Genomic DNA, 19,807 nt, shown 5'->3' on the forward strand with positions numbered 1-19,807 from the left:
ATCCCTTGGACACACGACGGACCCTGTTCTAAGAATAACGCAAAGCAGTGCATGCTGCCACATTTTGTATGTGATTTTCAAGGGTTCATAGAATTCCTGAAGCTCATTCATGGACCCTGGGTTAAGAATCTCTGCCGTAAACATGGATGGATCTGGAGATCGTCATTCTAAGTGCAGTAAGGCAGAAAGAGAAAGAAAAATAACATATGATATCACTCATATGTAAAATCTAGGAAAAAAAAAAAGACACAAATGAATTTATTTACAAACAGAAACAGACTTAGACATAGAGAACAAACTTATGGTTACCAGAGGGTAAAGGAGCTAGGAAGGGATAAATTGGGAATTCGAGATTTGCAGATATGAACACTATATATAAAATAAACAACAAGCTTCTTTTTAAAAATTTTTTTTATTGAAGTACAGTCATTTACAATGTGCCATTCTCTGGTGTACAGCACAATGTCCCAGTCATGCATATACATACATATATTCGTTTTCATATTTTTTTCCATTAAAGGTTATTACAAGATATTGAACATAGTTCCCTGTGCTATTTAAAAGAAACTTTTTTTTTTAATCTATTTTTATATATAGTGGCTAACATTTGTAAATCTCAAACTCCCAAATTTATCCCCTCTCAGCCTCTTCCCCCGGTAACTATAAGATTGTTCACTAAGTCTGCGAGTCTGTTTCTGTTTTGTGGATGAGTTCATAGTGTCCTTTAACAAGTTTCTACTGTATAGCACAGGAAACTATATTCGATATTTTGTAGTAACCTATAATGAAAAAGAATATGAAAACAAATATAGGTATGTACATGTATGACTGAAGCATTGTGCTGTACACCAGAAATTGATACAGCATTGTCAACAGACTATACGTCAATAAAAAAAAAAAAGAATGTAAACAAACAAACAAAAAGTCAAGAATCCCTGCTCCAGGCTGAGCTTGCTGTGATATACGACTTCAATGCTATATACAGAATGGTGGTACCAGCGCTCCTTCACGGGGCTGCCCAGTGAGACAAGGAAATGGGACCAAGCTGGGAGGGGGAGATCTCTGTGAGCAGGAATGAGGAGTTTAAGACAGAAGAAAAGGAAAAGCAAGAGGAAGGGGAGCAGGTGGAGAAGGGACTTGGAAAAGCTGAAGGAGAGCAAGGAGGAAATGGTAAGAGAAGGGCTGAAAGGGCAAGACGAGACCCCTTGGGCAGAGCAATAGATGCTGTCAGCTGCCTCAGGTGCTGCCTTTGGTTACTAACTCTGGTTCTGACACTCCAGAGCAGAGGAGAATTTCTTTGCCCATAAAGTAGAAGAGTTACAGAAACCTAGATGCCAATTCAAATATAATCATAAAGATACATAGATGCTTATCTGCTTAAATGATGGAACATGTGGTAGTGAGTTTATTTTTGTGACCATCCCAGGGGACCCATGTCTTTGCAGCCATGTTGTTTCCTGGGGAATGAACGGAGATTCTTGTACGTTCCTCCTGCACCCTGCTCTTTGTCCGTTAGTGGAGATGGGAGTATGTCCTAGTGGGCTTCTAATGAAGTTTGAAAGAGAATCCTTGGGGTACACAGAATCTTGATGTAAAGGTAAACATGGTGAGATGGCTTCGTAGACATTAGAATAAGGTCAGATTGAGAACTGCTTTGCTAGTCGGCCAAATTTTGGCAACGACTCATGTCATGTCCTTAAAACACGATTCAGTGGACTTCAGTTATTATTCTGAAGAATTATACAGCCTAATAATTCATCGTTTGTTCTTTCAACACATATTTGTTAAATATCTTTTAGAATTAAAGCACTGCTGAGGTATGGAAGGTACAGAAAATCATTACCCTTCCCTTGTTACAACTGATAAGATATGGAAATTGCATGTGTAAACTTCTCCTCAAAATCTACTTTCAGACACTTTTAATTCTGTTTATTTATTTATTTATTGAAGTTTGATCAGTTTACAATGTCTCATCCATTTCTGGTATACAGCATGTATCAGTAATACATACACACCCATATATTCATTTCGTATTATTTTTAATTACAGATTACTGCAAGATTATTTTATATCTAGTAGTTAGTATTTGCAAATCTCAGACTCCCAGTTTATCCCTTCCCACCCTCTTCCCTGCTTAACCATAGATTTTGTTTTCTATGTACTTTTAGACATTTTTTAATGCAAAAAGAAGGTTCTAATTTTTATTCTGTTTCACCTACAGCAGTTTTTCCTTTTCTTCTCTATAAAGTATTAAAAATAAAAGAGGTTTTGTTTTTTTTTTTCTATTGCACAAAGTCAGTTTACAATGTTGTGTCAGTTTCTGGTGTACAGCATGATGCTTCAGTCACGAAAAATAAAAGAGTTTTAACATCCATACTTTGTCAAGTAACTCAATGTCTGGGAATCTTGGTTTCTTCATCTGCAAAATGGAAATTACAGTCTTACAAGGAAGTTGTTAAAATTAAGTTTCAAATTGTTAAAATTAAGTGGTAATGTACACAGGGTGCCTGAAACACTATCCGTACTCAACAAATTCTATCTATAGGTATAATTCTTATTCTGTTAATGCCATGGCATTCTTCTGACCCAAGCCTGAAAACAATTTCTTTAATCTTTCCAGCTACATGAAGTCAATTATCAAGTTCTATTGGCTCGTCCTTGAAAATGTTCCTCATAATTGTCTTCTCCTTTCCACATCTACTGCCACCTCCATAATTCTTCCTTATTTCATCTTCTCAGATTTTGTGTTGGGAAACCAGGTCATTTTTCTTAAAACGTACTTTTCTGCTCCCCTATTTAAAACAAACAAGCCACTTCCCTCAGTGGCTCCCTGGGGTACACCAAACGAAGCACAAATGCTACTGTCCTGAGTCCTCACAATTGCACCTTTCCAATCATTTCCATTGTGCCTGAAAAGAAACTCTACAGTCCTGACATTCCTCCCCGATCCAACCCATCCTTCAGACCTACCTCAAAGTCTACGTGAATCACTCTAACTGGATTGTCCCTTTATCTCATGCTTTATAGGATGTCTGAGGCATGGTTTCCCTTCCATAGCATTAACTTTTTTTTATTAAAATATATTTTGGCAACATTATAGTGTTGCCAACAGTATAGTTAAAAACATAGGTATTGAGACCAGACAATTGTGATGATTAAATTAATAAAGCATCTTGAATATACCTGATCATTGTAAAGCACTTAATAAATACTACCGTTAGTATTAATGTCCTGTACAGTATTTCCCTACTGAAGCGTTCCTTGATGATAACGATCTTCCGGTATTGGTGGTACATTTTCCAGTACTTTACCTGGTAAACTTTTATTACATTTTTAGTAATTCTAATTACTTGCTCGCAAACTGATTTCTCATAGGTTCTGGTTTAACTTCTTTGCATGTTTTAAGATGTGCCAACTTCATTGTTGTAAGGGATGTGTTAACTCACACTCCCTGTGATGGATATATGATTTGAAGGTATAGTTTTGTGCTCAACTTTTTATTAGTGTCAATTAAAGAAGCCAGTTAACAAGACAGGGTATGTACATGGACAGGACGGTTGTTTTAAGTCATATGACATGCTAATTACAATCAGTGTTCCCTGTTGCATGCCCTCATGCCAGTAAGCGCCAAGTAGCTTAAGAACTGCTTTGAAATTCTTTCCTAACTCCCCCTTAACTTGTCAAACTTTTTTTTTTTCATAATAATTGGGAAGGAGGTTGGACTAATAAAAAGGATAACATTTTATCTGAGGGTCTCAAACTACCTGGTGAGGCTACCTTCCATTTTGCAGATTGGGTATACTGAAATTCAACGTTTCAATGCCTTTTCTTTGGCTATACTGCCACCCAGGAAGAGGCCCATCCACGTAGTAGAATATTTTACATTCCAGAACACTATGCTTGGCTTTTCCAAAGTAATTCATCTGCTCTTTTATCTTGTGGCCATTGTGACTGTATACCCAGGCAGATTTCCCCTCTCACCTTGTCGGATGGAAAATTGGAGCCAAATTTTATGGTCTACCTAGAATGAAAGTATTGCACTTTAGCTCTGAGTTTCTTATTAGCTTTTCCCCCTGATTTTCTTTTTTCTTTTTTTTTTCATTCTTTCTTGACCATTTTCAATTTGAGTCAACTTGTTTGAATATGTATCATTTTAAGCACCTTGAGTTTCTTTTTAAACAAGAAAGGCACATAACTAATTTTTACACTCTTCACACATTTCTGTTAAATACAGCCTTTCCTTCCTTGACATTTAATAACTGTGGGACCCTGGACAAGTTTTATAACCTTTCCAAGTTCCCTCTCTGTAAAATGGAACTAATAATGCATAACTCTCTGAGATGTCTTGGGGATTAAATAAAATAACTCAAGTAAATTACTTGGTGCATAGTAGGCATTCAATAAATGTCAGATTGCTTCTTATCCCAGTTAATAATGCTTATTGGACTATATTAAAAACTAGAACCAGACTGTGATAATGCATTTCTTTATTAAGTATTTAAGCCAAATAATTAATTTCCCCCAGGGGGAAGGGAGAGAGATGTTGAACTAGTTTCACTTGGGGAACTTATTTATTAATTTTTTTCTTCCGCATTATTTAGTTTCATAGTCCATAATTTAGTTTTCACCCAAGAAAAAAACTCACAGTTCACTATTCCTTTTAACTCTATTGTGATCGTTTTTAAAATCTATTTTTACATTTGCCATTTATTAGAGATCATTATTAATTCTATTAACTGCTCGACTGTGTTTCATAACTACTTCGTGCTGACAAACTTTTGCTCCCAACAGTTACCCTGAGGTCTAACAATTTAGAAAGGATCAAGTTCTAATGGCAATGTTACAGCGAAAGAAAAACCACATTGAGGGGGAGACCTACACAGTCTGTGTTCTTTCGTGTTAATTTTATACGTTTGCATTTAAGTGGAGCCACATTTTCCTCAAGGACGGATCCTAAGTGAGGCAGGCGAGAAAAGTGGGAACTAACTGAGCTGGACTATGGTGTCATTGCACCTTTAAGGACTGGAGACTTGGTATTAGCTCGGCCTCCTTCCCGGCCCACCTCTGAACTCTGATTGACAGGGCGCCGGGCGAGGAGGAGCCGAAGGAGGCCGAGGAGGAGGTGCACGGAGGAAAGTAGGGGAAGGAGGGGGCCCGTCTTTTCTCTGATGGCCAATCAGGGGAGGGGGGCGGGGCTATGGGTGCCCTCCTCCCTCCTCTCCTCCCTCCTTCCCTCCCCCGCCTCCCGGCTTCCCCGCCCCCTCCCCTCTTTCCTCTGCCCCCTCCCGTCTCCTCCTTCTCGTCCTCCTCCTCCTTCTACTCCTCCTCCTCCTCCTCCTCTCAGGCTGTGGTTTTTCTGTATATGTTTCTGGAGTCCTGAGCCTGAGCTAAACAAAAGCAGGAGGCTGACGGGGCTGCTGGAGTTTGCAGAGACACGGAGGAGGAGAGAGCCTGTGCTCTGCCTGCCGCCGCGGCTGGGGGAGATCTGGCTTTTGCAACAGCCCACCCCCTTTGAGATCACTCTGGCCCGGAGTGGGGGTGGGGGGCAGCGGGGGGTGGGGGGGGAAAGTTTGCATTGCAATCCCCCTGCCTTCCTCTCCTTTCTCCCGATCAATGCATATTTGCAAAAGGATTAAGCCACAGATTTAAGCGCCGGGAGCCCATTTCTGCCTTGCAAAGGAGACCGGACTGAAAAACCAAAAGCCAGCTCTGATTTCTTTTCGTCAAGTGGGAAGGTGGTTTATTTTTCTTGCTTTTTGGAGTCAACACCCTTCCCCACAAGCCCTTATCCCCACCCTCACCCCGCAACCCCTTCACGCCCCCCTCCCCCTCCCCACTCCCCATCCTCCCACCATCCTCTAAAGAGGCAAAGGGATTTTTTTTTTTTTCTTTTGGTCTTCTTTTTTCCCCCTTCTCTGTTTATCCTGAAAAGGATTTGAAGACAGCTTGAAGGATAAAAAGCCTTGGTGCTTCCCAGGAGCCGAGCCGAGGAGCAGAAGAGGAAGAGCCGGGGGCTGCCGTTGCCTTTGGAGATGGACGAGCAGCCCAGGCTGATGCATTCCCATGCTGGGGTCGGGATGGCCGGACACCCCGGCCTGTCCCAGCACTTGCAGGATGGGGCCGGAGGGACCGAGGGGGAGGGCGGGAGGAAGCAGGACATTGGAGACATTTTACAGCAAATTATGACCATCACAGACCAGAGTTTGGATGAGGCGCAGGCCAGGTGAGATGGAGGCTTTTCTTTTCCTTTCTTGGGGTTTTTTGTTTTTCTCCCTCTCGCAGGGGGAAACAATGGGAACCGAATCACCACAGCGCTTTCTTTTTAAATGTTATTTTTTTTTTCCGTTTTGGAGAGCAAGTATATGGCGGAGGAGTAAAATTTGAAGGAGTGTTGTTATCGAAAGTGTAATCTCCCATGCTGTGATGTGGCTGGGTATATCTATAGCTATCTGTGTTTATATGTCTATATATATATGTATATATATATAGTGTGTGTGTGTGTGAGAGAGAGAATATAGAGGTAGTCACATACATCCACACAAACACTTAAGCACGCCGAAAATACTGCCAACTGATCCAAAAGCGGCCCTCGGCACTTTTTACTGCTTTAAAAAAAGTATCAGAGCGAGCACAATTGTCAAGTTTTGAGCAGCATTACATGCCTTCTTGTTGAGGGACTCCGTAACATTACAAAATAAAATGTCCCGAGAACACTTGACTTGAAAACGTAGTTGACTCCTTACCTAAATCAGAGACTTTGGATTTTCTTTCTTGACGTACTCCTCTAAAATTAATTTTTGTCTTTTCCCCTTTCTCTCCCAATTAAAAAAAAAAAAAAAAGAGGCAGGGGAATTCTTTGTCGGTAGTTGTCAGCTATCCGGAAAATATTTTGCATTCATTTAATTGTTTCAAAAAAAAAAAAAGCTGATGGAAAGAAGAGATAATTTTGCTTTTAAACGTATTTGTTAAGGTTTAAGAGACTCATATGTAGTGTAACTTTATTGTCTCTTAATTTGAGTTGGTTTACTAACCTTCCGTGGCACAGAAGGTATGGTCCTTTAAAAAGGGGTGGGGGGACTAAAATCCAGCATGCTCTTTTTTCCCATGCTTCTTTCAGGACCTCTTAGATGCAACTAAAATAGAAATGAACGCAAGTGTGCATTTTATATATTTCAATCCTATAGGACGTGTAGATCTTCATTAAGGAAACAGAATAAAGAAGCTGTGTAGCTTCTCAACTTAATCCACTGCCAGTTCTCCACTCTAGGATTTTACAGTAAATTCTCTTTCAAAATAAAACATAAACTAAATGGCAACCCACCAACTGCCTGCCCAAGGCCGATCTCTAAAGGAAGACTTTAAAAAAAATCTCATGACCCCGTATGTCTTTACAATTACCCAGCTTTGTTAAATCTCAGAAGTAGCTGGTTTTTAAAATCATACATGCACAATTCCCCTGCCTCAGAAGACTTAGTTCTGTGGAGAAGACATCATTATGTGTATTTTTGTCTAAGGGAAACAGGAATTTGAATTGAGAAAATGAGAAACAGCAGTTAAAAGCATGAATGTTACGAATTCCACTCTTATTTTTACTGTAAGCACATGCAACATGTAAACTCAGAAGTACTGAGGTTTTACGGGTGCTCGAAAACTTGGAAAGGTTCAAAGACTGGAACTATGCTATTTTTTTTTTTAATAGGGGAAAGTTTTCAAAGATTAATCGGTGCTCTTTTTGAATTTTATTATCCAGACAAAAGCTAACAGATATGGTAAATGGGAGATTTCCCACTGGCAATCTTTCTAAATTGGAAAAGATTTCTCCATTACATTGTTCCAGAAAAATAAACTCAGACATACCAATGAACCGCTTTAATCACAAGTTTGTGCAGTCGAAGGGGCCGGTGAGACTGGAGACTCCCCACTTTTCTGATGTTTTGTCCCGCTCCTTTTTGTCTGACTGAGGACAGCCGTGGCTTGGCGGGTTCCCCCTTTTAATGGCCTAGATGCTGGGAGAGAGCAGACACAACTTGGGGATAAGGACATTTTCTGTTCTCGCTCTCCAACCCCACTCCTCTGCTGTGGGAAGTGCAGTATTTCTGTCAAGCCGTGTGGATTTTTGCTGTTGTTGTTGTTATCTATCTGTTTTTGCTTTGGGGCCTTTATGTAAGAACACAATTAATGAAAACTCTTTTAAAGAGGCCCAGAAAGAGGTCTGTGATACCCTGAAGTCTTTTCCAGCTTTTTTTTTTCACACCCCACCAGAAGAACTAAATCACCACTAAGCTTTTCATTTTGGTTAAACAATGTAACTCAGCAGATACTGTAACTGGTCTTTCCTTTCCTTGGTCAGGTCTTCATAATGTACCCTTGTTAGTTACACAGCGAACCATTAGTGTTTTAGACACAGTGTTGCATGTTTATTTAGATACTCTTGAATTTTGGGCTTATTACTTCTCTGCTGTACAGTATATAAAGCATGCTTCTGGTTTCTGTTTTTCATGAGGATGTGGGTCTATTTTTTTAACTTTCAAAAAGATTAAAAAAGAATTGTATGTTTCTTGAGTGCCAGAGTTTTCCATGTATCTTTCCATGTTAATTTCAGTTAGTAAGCAGAATTCCCTTAACTAATAGCTGATATGATCAGTATTTTGTTTCCAAAACAATATCCTGCTAAGTGCTTCCAGAGTGAAATGAAGGGAAAGGTATTGTTTTGTTCCTCAAGTGCATTCTGAATACAAACACACGTAAGAACCAGGTAGATCACTGATCTAAAAGGCAGAATTGTATTTATTTTTTCCCCAATGGGTGCAAGGTCCTAATTGTAAATAATTGAATTTCAACACCTGCAAATAAACAGTGTGTGCACAAGAGGCATAATGTGAACACAGAGAAATGAATTTATTCCCCATATGGGTATGTTTGCCCCCTGGCAATGCATTTCCATACTCTTTAACTTGGGGACTGAAATTTTATAAATTGACAGTTCTACTCAGAAGACCTTTCAAGCATCTTGTGTTTATGAGAACACAGGGGCATCTGCGGAATGAATTCGAACACATGGATGAATTAAATTTGAAAACACACACACAGACCGAGAAGCAGACAGCTCCTAGGCTGTGGTGGCTGCATAGATTATACAAAACTGTTAACCCATGCATTTGGCTTTGCCGTATTCATTGCCTTGGGTAGGATTGTTGGTTTAAGAATTCCACTTTGATTAAACTACTTATTAAAAAAAAACAACCCAACAAACTCGTCCTAAATGGGCATAATTGAGGGTAGTTCTGTTCTGTAGTTAAATCCCTACTCTCTCCCTGCTAATTAACATGATTTCTTTTTCTATGGCGGGATCCTGTATATTAAGTCATAAAACAATTGAAGCATGCCACTGTTACGCTTGGTATGTAATTTTGGCTAAATGTTCAGATTTTTTTGCCCCTGCGCGTTATCAGCAGTTGGGTCTTGAAAGTCCACCTAAGCTGTTATGTTGTTGTTTCTTTCTTGCAGAAAACATGCTTTAAACTGTCACAGAATGAAGCCGGCCTTGTTTAATGTGCTGTGTGAAATCAAAGAAAAAACAGGTAGGAATGAGATTCCAACGTTTAAGCATTTTCTTTGGCCAGTTGACTCATTTAACCAACAATCACGAACCCATTATTTAAATATTAAAATTTCAGAATAGAGGGACTCTCTAGATTGATCGCATGTTCCAAAAGGAAGTCCTAGCAGGCCTGCTTCTTCCTGTAAAAGAAAAGCACCAAGTTTCTTTGACAGGTATTACCAAGCATTACTGGTTTATTTGCCTTCACTCTGTTCCCAGCCTCTTTGAAATTGAGTCTAAGATAGAGGTTTTTCAAGGGAAATTTATAGAATGATGTGCCTTTGGGGGAAAAATATGAAAGTAAAAGTCCATTTCCTGAAGGAATATATTTTGGACCATCTTTAAAACACTATTTTTTTTTTTTTTTTTTTTTTTGGAGTTGGCCAGGTGGGGGGCCAAACTGTTTCAAGTTTCCTTTCCTTTTTTTTCCTTCTAATTATACGAAGCGGCAGACTGGAGGTTCTCACAGAGTGTTGTCAAATACCTTGGTGGAAAGCGTTACACAACACGGGGTTATCGGTATTTGAGTGCCCTGTGATTTTTATTGCAGGGAGAATCGCTGGGTTTAGGAGAACAGAACGCCACGAGATCACTCATTCTGTTGTTTTTCTACTTTCTAGACCTCCTATCAGTGGACTAACACACTTATAACACATCCCAGGAGGGCATTTAAATTTTAAAGCAACAATTAAAAAATAGCAGTCATCAATCAGAGGTGTTCTTAAACAACAGATGCTCTGGGAAGGACATGGAGCAACATCCTCTTGTTTGTTTATTTTAATCCTTAATTTTCCAAAGTAGGTGAACCTCTCTCCCTTGTCAAAAGAAAAGAGTTGAAAAAGGCAATCTGAAACTGGGGCATAAAGATGAGGAACGAGGGGTGGTTATATAAAGCGGGAGCTTCTGCTGGCCTCTGACTTGCTCGCTCGCTTCCGAGCAGTGCAAAGTACCTGACATCCTATTTATTTATTTATTTTTTACAACAAGGAGTGTAACAGTCAATAATTCATATCTAAACCATATAAGCAAGGGCATGACATGAATGAAAGTGACAATAAATATGATTGCATGCCCGGTTGATATACATTGATAGTTACACATAAAAAAAGGGGGCGGGGAGGGTTGAGGGCACACAGGGTGGCTTTCTTTTTGAGAGCCCTCGGTGTTTTCTCTTTTAAAAAATAAATAGTTTCAAGATGTGACCGTTGATCGAGTATGTAATTACTTGGGTCTGGAAATGTATGTAAAATTAGTATGCAGCTCCTTTGTTGAATGTTATTTGTGTCGTGTATAACATGCCAGACAATGCACCTGAGCAGTGATGTTCGGATCTTTAAGTCTCCCAGGTTGCCTTGCCAAAGCCTAAACTTACTGCAAAGCTGTTAATTGCATTATTTTTAACCATGAGACATCTTTTAAGAAATGTATGGATTATGCATAGAAATATCAATAGGGCTTGTGCAGTTTGTCACACTTTTTAGTTTTTTTTTTTTTTCCTATTAGCCCAGAGCAGGAAACCTCAATGTGTCTATATTTCTTTCTCTTTTTTCATTTTTTTTCTTCCTTCTCATTTTCCTTTTTCCTCTGATGCTCATTTGCTTGGAATATTTGGTTTGTTGGAATTTGTTGCTGATTGAGTACATGTTCCTGCTGATCTCGATTCATCAAATGGAGACTCAAGCTCTAAAGGCATATTTGATAATCCAGACTAAAGAGACTCTGTTTTTAAGGCACTTTATCAGATTTTTTTTTTGTAAGGAAGGCCATCAGGCACTTAAAGGTGTATCGTGGCCAAAGTGTTGAATTCTAGCCTTCTGATTAAAACCTTCTAAGGCAGTAGATCAAAGTGGGTGGGGGTGAATAGAGATCCGATTCCTGTGTGGGTGAGAGTTTGCTCCTTATATGAATATTGGCTAAACTATGGTGATAAGAAGCAGTCGTATTGGTCGAAAGAACACTCTAAAGTTATAATTTATTGCTGGAATATAGATACTGTTTTTAAAATTTTCTGTTCCTTAGTGACATGAATGTTTGGAGATTTTTAAAAATCTAAATTAAGGTGTTGTGTGTTGTCTCTCAAATATTATATTTCAAAAAAAGCTTATTTACTATTTATTATTTAATAGTTACTGCAAATTGAACATGTTAAGGATCACTGGCCCCGTGTTAAGAGGGAAATGCGCGCGCGCGCGCGCACACACACACACACACACACACACACACACACACACACAGTTTTGGATTAAGAGGGCACCTATGGGTGAAAGTGAAAAAAGAAAAAGAAAAAGTAAAAAAGGACAAAAGGCCATTCTCCTTATTCTTCAGCTTGTATATAGGAAAGATTAAGGGGAAGGAAGAAACCTTTCCTGGAATGCTGAGTGTTCCGTGCTATAGGTAGGAGCTAACTGCGGTTTGTTGGAAAGAATTCTTTGATTCTAAAGCATACTTGCTTATTCAAGATCATTCTAACCCTTATTCTATGAGCCAGCATATCTTCCTTGCGGGTGGTGTGTCGGAGACCCAGAAAGTGTCTGTAAGGTTGGAAGAGCTCGGTTTTTTTCCCCTCTTGGTACAGAGCTAGTGAAAAGCTCTCCTGGATGATCAGTTCACGTACATTCTTGCATTATTTGGGGACTTTTCCATTGTTAACTTTCAAGCCCCTCACATGTGATGAGTATCTGAGCTTCTGTCTCCAGCATTGTGGAGGGAGGTTGCTTGATTTCGGGTGGGCTCCGTGTGTTTGTTTGTGTGCCCACACGGAGTTCACACAGCTGGCTCACCTAGGTCTTTACAAGAAAGGCAGGACTCTGATTGGAGCGTGGTGATTGCATTCATTTGTGGCTTTTGCTTTTCTGTTTTTGTTAAGGATTTTAGTTGGAAAACTCAGAAGTAAGTAGGGAAAGTCACGAAATTTGCCTTACCAACCTTTTGGAACTTTTAAAGAAACACGCACACCATAGCACCCAAAGTAAGCAGCACCATCTAGGTTACAGTTGATTGATAGGTATTTAAGTCAGAAATTACCGTGGGGATATTCGGGGGGAAAAAGAAAAGAACCCATGTGTCTTCTTGTTTCAGAATGTAGGTAAGTTTTTATTTTGATACCTTTTTGCTTTTTTAAAATAAACGCTAAGAAGGGAATGCCTGCAAAATTCTCAGGCAGCAGATCTCAAACAACAGCAAGAAGAATTTTGTCAAGACCTCCAGCCAGTGAATTTCAGAAGTGGCTTTTATCTGCTTGTTCCTTCTGGGAACACAGAGATTTAATAGAGAGTCTTGGGCCATTTAGTATCTCATTTTCTTTTGTTTCTTAAGGACCATACCTTGTCTTCTGATGTGTTAGCAATAGGCTGGGGTTTGCATTTGTGCAGATGTGGTGGTAGTGGGGTTGACGAGATGGAAGAGGAGGAAAACACTCCAACAGACTGCGTTTCTTAAAAAGACCTCACCTGTATTTTTAAATGTTTCTTGATTTAAAAAAAAAAATTCTGTGTCAGAAATCATGCAGGTTAAAAATTAGGAAAGCGCACCAAAAATATTGGGTGCCATTTACTCTAAGGAGAATATTTATAGATAGTCATGAATAGCTGTAATGGTTGTGAATAGGTTTTAATTTTAGAACATAATAGCTATATATGGTACTTTCCAGCCAATTTTCCTTCGCGCATTATCTGCACTGAAGTTAAATCAAATCACTGAAGGAGGTTAAAAAATTAGTTTTTGCTTTCTTAACACCCTTTTGTTCTCTCTTTTCTTTTTTTTTTCCCTCTATGTTCAATTAACACCCCCATCACACTGTTTTTTTTTTCTTAAGTCTACTACTGTATTTCACTTTTGACACTCTCCGTTATTATTTCTCGCCTGCCACTTCTTTTTAATATAGCAATTACATCATGGGACTTTGACTCCTCTTTATAGCATTAGAGAATAATTTGTGTGTGTGCATGCACGCGTGTACACGTGTGTGTTTGTATATGTAGGTTGGGGGGGACCCCATGGAAGGAAGCTGTATATTGCAGGGAAATAATTCTGATGGTGTGAAGCCTTAAGCACAGAACAAGAGGGAAATAACTTCAGACCATTTAGAGTTGCCTCTGCTCAGATTCCTTTTGGGGTTGACGTGGCAGAAGTGACTCTTCCTAGAAGTTCGTCTTGAGCAGGCAAATGCACAGACTTTTTCTTGCTGATGAGAGAATTCAAGTATTTGGTCTCTCCTATTTTTTTTTTTTTTTTGGTGGAAGGGGCCGAGAGAGAGAAGGGGAGCAAATGAAGGGGAGTTGCTTGATTCATTGTCCTTGAACCTCCTTTTCAGGAATGGTGGTGTGTTAGGCAGAAGTCAGGTGACTGTCTAATTGTCTTTACTCTTTATTATAATCTGGATAGAAGCAATAGACCTGTGATAATACGACTCTGGCAGAGACACAAGAGGAGTATATGATGAGAAGTGTCCCGTCTCTCCAGTCACTTTTTGTGGCATCCACTTTTAGAAACGGGCTTGGACCAATTCTGGCACCTGAGAGAGAGGTGTGGAGGAGGGTGCAGCTTGGTCAGACCTACTGGAGAAAGGTCTTTGGAAATTTGATGTTGCTTCTTCCAACAATAGGATGTCTGAGGATTGGGAATGAGAGAGATTTAAATTAAACTGGGAAACCTGGATGAGGATTTATGAGACGGGAAATGCAGGAGAAACTTGTAACCTAGGCACTGGGGGGTGTTGAGAGCTGGGAGGGGTGAGGATGTGGGTCCCCAGGTGGGTGGTGGGCTGAGCTCTGGGCAGAGGAGGGCATTGTCTGCTGGTGTGTTTAGCTCACTGCTGGTGCCAGGTTTCTTTGCCCCAGCGTTCTGCTGACATCTGTGAACTTTTGGTTGCTGTTGTTGGCAAAATTACAAAATTTACCCCCAAACAAGCAAACGATCCAAAACTTAGATATTGAACATGTTTAAACAGGAAATCATTTTGATTTTAATTTAAAGCATAACTGTGGCTTCCTTTGAGACATAGTTTACATGTATGCCTTAGGAAAACAGGCTTAACTGTGGTTTCAGATCTCTTTTAGATGGATGCTGCTATGGTCGGAATTTGGGGTAGTGATTCTAAATATACTTTTATTCCTTTTCTTTTTATAAAATAAATTTACTGGAAACACTGCATGATAGAGGCAGTGTCCCAGGTGCAGCTCCCAAAGACAGCTCTTTCTCATTGTCATATGCCCCTGGGAGCACCCGTCCATTTGCACCGCCATTTCAGCCTGGGTTAGAGGAATATAATAATTCTGGCTCCACCTTGCCCCTTACCTGAGATGCTGAGGTGAGGTTAAAGGAATGTAGTAATTGATGAATAAAATAAGCAGAGGATTAATGAGTGGTTTGCAAAAGTGTTTAGAGCTCCCTGGGTGATACAGATGAACGATGTGGTGTTTTCTATAAGGAATTATCTCAGGATCCATATTCTGATCCATTTCATAGGATGTCATTATGTTAACTCTTTCTGTGAGTCTGTAATTAAGTAGTGAGGTAGTAGTGTCTCATGAGGAGAGTTCTCTGGTGGAATCTTTTGCTTCATCTGCATCTTAGCGATGTTACTTCTTAAAACTTGGCAGAGTGATTTCCAGAATTAAAAAAAAAAAGTATACAGGTATAGACTGTCACAGGATTATAAAACCTGTCTTCTTTCATGGCAGAATAAGGTCAATAGTGACTTCCCAGAATGTCTTCTTACCTCTGACAGTTCAGTTTCAGTCTCTCAATTATTGGTAGGAATCAAGATTGCAATGGGTGGAAAAATTCATCATTTTTAGTTTAGATCATGGTTTCAACTATATCTCCCATTGACACTCTGTCATTAAGTGGATCCTGGGACAAGTCCTTCATATCTGTAAGAGTTCTGGACCTACCACTAAGTAGTTATAAGATGACAGGCAAATAGCTTAAATACTTTTAGAACTAATTATAATAGTAGTGGTTAAGGATTTGGTCTCTGAAGCTGCACAGCCTGGGTTTGTATCCCAGATCTCCTATTTTTTTTTTTTTTTTTAGCTGTGTGACCTAATTCAATTTACCCAACCTCTCTGTGCCTCATATTCTCCGAAAAAATAAAGATAATAATGGTAACCTATCTTAGAGGGTTGTTGTGAGGATTAAATGAGGTAATACATGTAAATTATAGTGCCTGGCATAAACAGTCCATAACTGTTAGCTTTTATTATTTCTGGCCCTGTTTTTTAATATGAAAAAGAGAGGCTTGCACCAGATGGTCCCTAAAGACCAAGCCAACTCCAAGACTCTGTGATTCTCTGCTGAAAAGAGAAAAATAGTGCTGAATTTAAGATTTGTTTTCTTCTGTTTCTCTTGCCATTCTCTTAAAGTGAGAATGAGTTATATCTGGCCAAAAAGCTGGACGAGATTGGAAGAAGAGGGGAAAAAAGAATGAGTATGAGCAAAGACAAAGGTTTTTAATTATCTACAGACTGGACAACAACCACCTGGAAAGCTTGAACGGCATATATTAGTGATGGTGTTCCGTCAGCCTCTGCAAGTGGAGATATTATGTAATCATAGTTAAAAATATTTTCCCTTTGAAAACACATACGCTCATCCATTCAACTCACAAAGTTTCAAAGCAGGACGAGTAACATAAAGTACATTTAGGGCAACCTGACCTCTTCCTGTCTTCCTAATAGGTTCCTTCTTCAGGAAAAATGCTAGTGTTGTCATCATGACCGCCTTGATATATAGTAGATTTGTTCTTTTTATTGCTTTTTTATGGCTTTCTTGAGATATAGTTCCTATACCATGAAATTCACCTATTTACAGTTTATAGTTCAGTGATTGAATATATTCACAAAATTGTGCAACCATCAACACAACCTAAGTTTAGAATATTTTAATCACCCCCTACAAAAAACCCTGTAGTCGTCACCAGTCAGTTCGTATTTCTCCCTTTGCCTACCGCCTACTGATCACTAATCTCTGTCTGTATGGATTTGCCTATTCTGGACATTTCACATAAATGGAATCATATGATACATGGTTTATTACTAGTTTCTTTCACTTAGCATAATGTTTGTAAAGCTCACTGTACAGGTATAGACTGTCACAGGATTATAAAATCTATGGAAACTTCATTCCTTTTTATAGCCAAATAATATTCTGTTGTATGGACATACCACATTCTGTTTATCCACTAATCAGTTGATGGATGTTTAGATTGTTTTCATATATTGTTGCTGCTATGAACGTTTGCATAGAAGTTTTGTGTGGACGTGTTTTTATTTCTCTGGATATATACCTAGGAGTGGAATGCTGGATCATATGGTAACTCTCTCTTTTGAGGAACTGCCAAACTACCAGAGGGGCCATAGTAGGCCTATTAGGTCTTAATGTAAATGACACTAAATTTGGTCTTCAGGGCTCTTAGCATTTCATTTTTTTTAGCCTTTTTCTTCAATCACTGATCTTTTTTCTCTTTTGTGTTTAGGGGTTGACTGTATTTTTTGTTTTTAATCAATACCTACTCTAAGAAAAAAAATTTTTTGATACATTTATTTGGCTTGAAGTGTGCATGATCAGGATTTATGTGAAACCTCTCTCAGAGCTATGTGCATTTTAAAGAGGAAAAAAATAGTAATTCAAAGGAATGAATCTCTACTGCTGGAATATCAGGTGTCAGGTTCCTGGAGAGGAAGACCTTTGCCAAAAAGATCGGATAGTTTTTTTATTTTTATTTTATTTTATTATTATTTTTTTAATTGAGTTATAGTCAGTTTACAATGCTGTGTCTGGACAGTTTTTTAAATAGTCATCTAGTGTGATAGAGAGAGCATGGACTCTTGAGGCAAACCACCCTGGATTCAAATCCTCACCGGTTGTGTAACATTAGTAAATTGATTTAACAGAGCTTCAGTTTCTTCATCCTTGCAGTAAAGATAATAATACTACATAGGGTTGCTTCAAGGACTAAACAGACTAGTAATATAAAGCACGTGGTTTCCTGGGTGTGCTCAATAAATGGCAAGTACTATTATTTTTCCAAAACTGCGTGACAGAGTGTCGGCCACTCATCTCAGTGCTTTGACCCTGTCTATTCAGGTTGAGGTTTCTACTGGCCATTAGTTTCAGAGGCTCACCGAAATGCTCCTCACCGTGCTTTCAAAATGCTTTAAATGGCCTTCTATATGAGAGGGGGGAAAAAGTCTGATGCAAAGCTCAGCAAGAAGGTACTCCAACACTCCTGCATCTCTTTTCCTTCAGTCCCAGAGTTCTAGGGAGAGAATCCCATAGAACCGTGCTGTGCAGTGAACACGGGTCATTTCAGATTTAATGTTTAAAATTTTCTGGTAGCACGTTGAAAAAAAAATAAAAAAGGAACAGGTGAAATTAATTTTCATAACACATTTTATTTAAATCCCAATGTGTCTAAAATATTTCAACACCTGGTCAAGACAAAACTTATTGAGATACTTTACATTTTGGGGGGATTAAAACTTTGAAATCTATTGTGTAGTTTACATTTGCAGCACACCTTCATTTTGGACCAGCCGTACTTGAAGGGCTCAGTGGCCACATGTGGCTAGTGTCCTCCATATTGGACAGCATGGTCGTAGAATGACTGTCCTGGCATCACCTTTGTCTTGTTCCTTTTTGGGGCATAGTTTTCACGCTCTGAGGAAGACGCAGGGTTGTTCCCTACTCAGACTCGACCTGGTAGTTGTGTAGCAGTTGAAACTGGTTCTTGATGGATAGCCATGCTCCAGAATAAAGCCTATCTAAGGCGTCTCCTTCTGGCAGGGAAGGTCCCACTACTGGGAGCAAGGATGAGGTGGTTCCCCTTTACCTCCTTCTATTTTTTTTTTTTTTTTTACTTCTTTATTTCCCTAACTCCTTGTTTTAGGATTTGATTCCTTATCCTGAACAAAATCTGAAATGTTCCCTAAAATAGGATGGGTAGGTGGAAGCAGCCACCCTGTTTTGTACAGCTAGAATACAATGGGACAAGTACAGAGAATTCCACGGTGAGACAAAAGTTTGCTGGACTCTGAGTCAAGGTTCTGAGGCTACCGCTGCCTGCCTCCAAGTGACTGTGTTATTTTGAGAATGCCATTTAGCTTCTTGGTCTCAGGTTTCTACATCCATGGGAAGGGCAACTCCATAGAGCCATGGGTCTGATCCCACCTTTCAGGGGTCCTCATCTCCATCATGATCCCGACTCAGGCCTGGATAGATAGCACAGAAGGCAGGTGGAGCATTTAGAAAAGAATTCTTTTTTCATTGTTAGGGCCTTTCTAATTTTTCCTGTGACTCCCTTTTATTTTTTCTAGACAGTCATGTAAAACTGGTTATGGTGGTGTTCAAGCTACCTCCATCAATCAAGCTGAGTTGGAGAAGGCAAAGTGGGAGAGGGAAAAAAAAATTAGAGATTTTTTTTTTCTTTTTTAAATCGAAGCATTCAGCATCACATTTACAAGGCCAGTTGGAGGCCAGTCTCAGTTTCATCCACCTTGTTGACTCCATGACTGAATGCAAGTAATGTTTCCTTTGCATCCTATCTGTTTGTAGCTGTTGGATTCTAGACTGCAAATTGCTTTTGGAAAGTACAAAGATTTATGGTAGCAGGCTTGGAAGTGCAGTCTCTGCCTTTGCCAGTTCATATGGTGCAGCCCTGGAAGTCAGGAAACTTGCGTTTGGTTTTCACCTTACAATTGTGGACAGTTGCTTGTTGACAGTGTGCCTCTGCTGAAATACTACAGTAATGTCTGTTTCCCACCTACCTGTCAGTGGGGCTTCTGGAAACTTAAAAGTGGAGGATATTTAGAAAGATGTTTGACTTTCCTTAAGAAAAGGTGGTTCAGTAAGTGTGAGAGTAAAGTTCCCTCTATTTGTCTGGCTTTGAGACAGGGTTGAATCTGCCAGTAGGTCAAAGGAATACATTTACCTAGTGGCCTGTGCTGGTCGGGCTAAGAGAGAGCAGCTAATGGGTCATTTTCCAGAGGGCTTTAGGTGAGTTGAGCCTGAGTGTTGTCACTTTAAGACAATCCTCCTTATAATTTACCATTGTTAAAAAGATGCAAAGTTTGCTTTTATCTTTTATCCCTAACAAAGAATGCCTCTCAGAGACCCAGATGATAAGCCCAGCATACATCCATTCTGAAAGGCTCTCCATGGAGATGAGGGTGTAGATGTTAATTCCTATCTACCGAATTTGCATGT

General features: G+C 39.4%; 1 protein-coding gene across 5 annotated transcripts in view; it reads left to right on the forward strand.

The window, feature by feature from the left end:
• Nucleotides 1-5,270: 5,270 nt before the first annotated feature.
• Nucleotides 5,271-19,807, forward strand: part of PBX1 (PBX homeobox 1) — a 316,151-nt gene continuing 301,614 nt past the window's right edge. For 2 of the 5 annotated variants that reach the window (XM_064477946.1, XM_064477949.1), the window contains exons 1-2: nt 5,274-6,223; nt 9,508-9,581. In XM_064477946.1, coding sequence (XP_064334016.1) covers nt 6,033-6,223; nt 9,508-9,581 — 265 coding nt within the window. In that variant the 5' untranslated portion in view covers nt 5,274-6,032. Of the gene's footprint in view, nt 6,224-9,507; nt 9,582-19,807 lie in introns of all 5 variants that reach the window. The other 3 variants (XM_064477947.1, XM_031435873.2, XM_064477950.1) reach the window with 3 other exon arrangements.

This window comes from Camelus dromedarius, chromosome 23 (assembly GCF_036321535.1).
Source record: "Camelus dromedarius isolate mCamDro1 chromosome 23, mCamDro1.pat, whole genome shotgun sequence".
In the NCBI taxonomy this organism is placed as follows: domain Eukaryota; kingdom Metazoa; phylum Chordata; class Mammalia; order Artiodactyla; family Camelidae; genus Camelus; species Camelus dromedarius.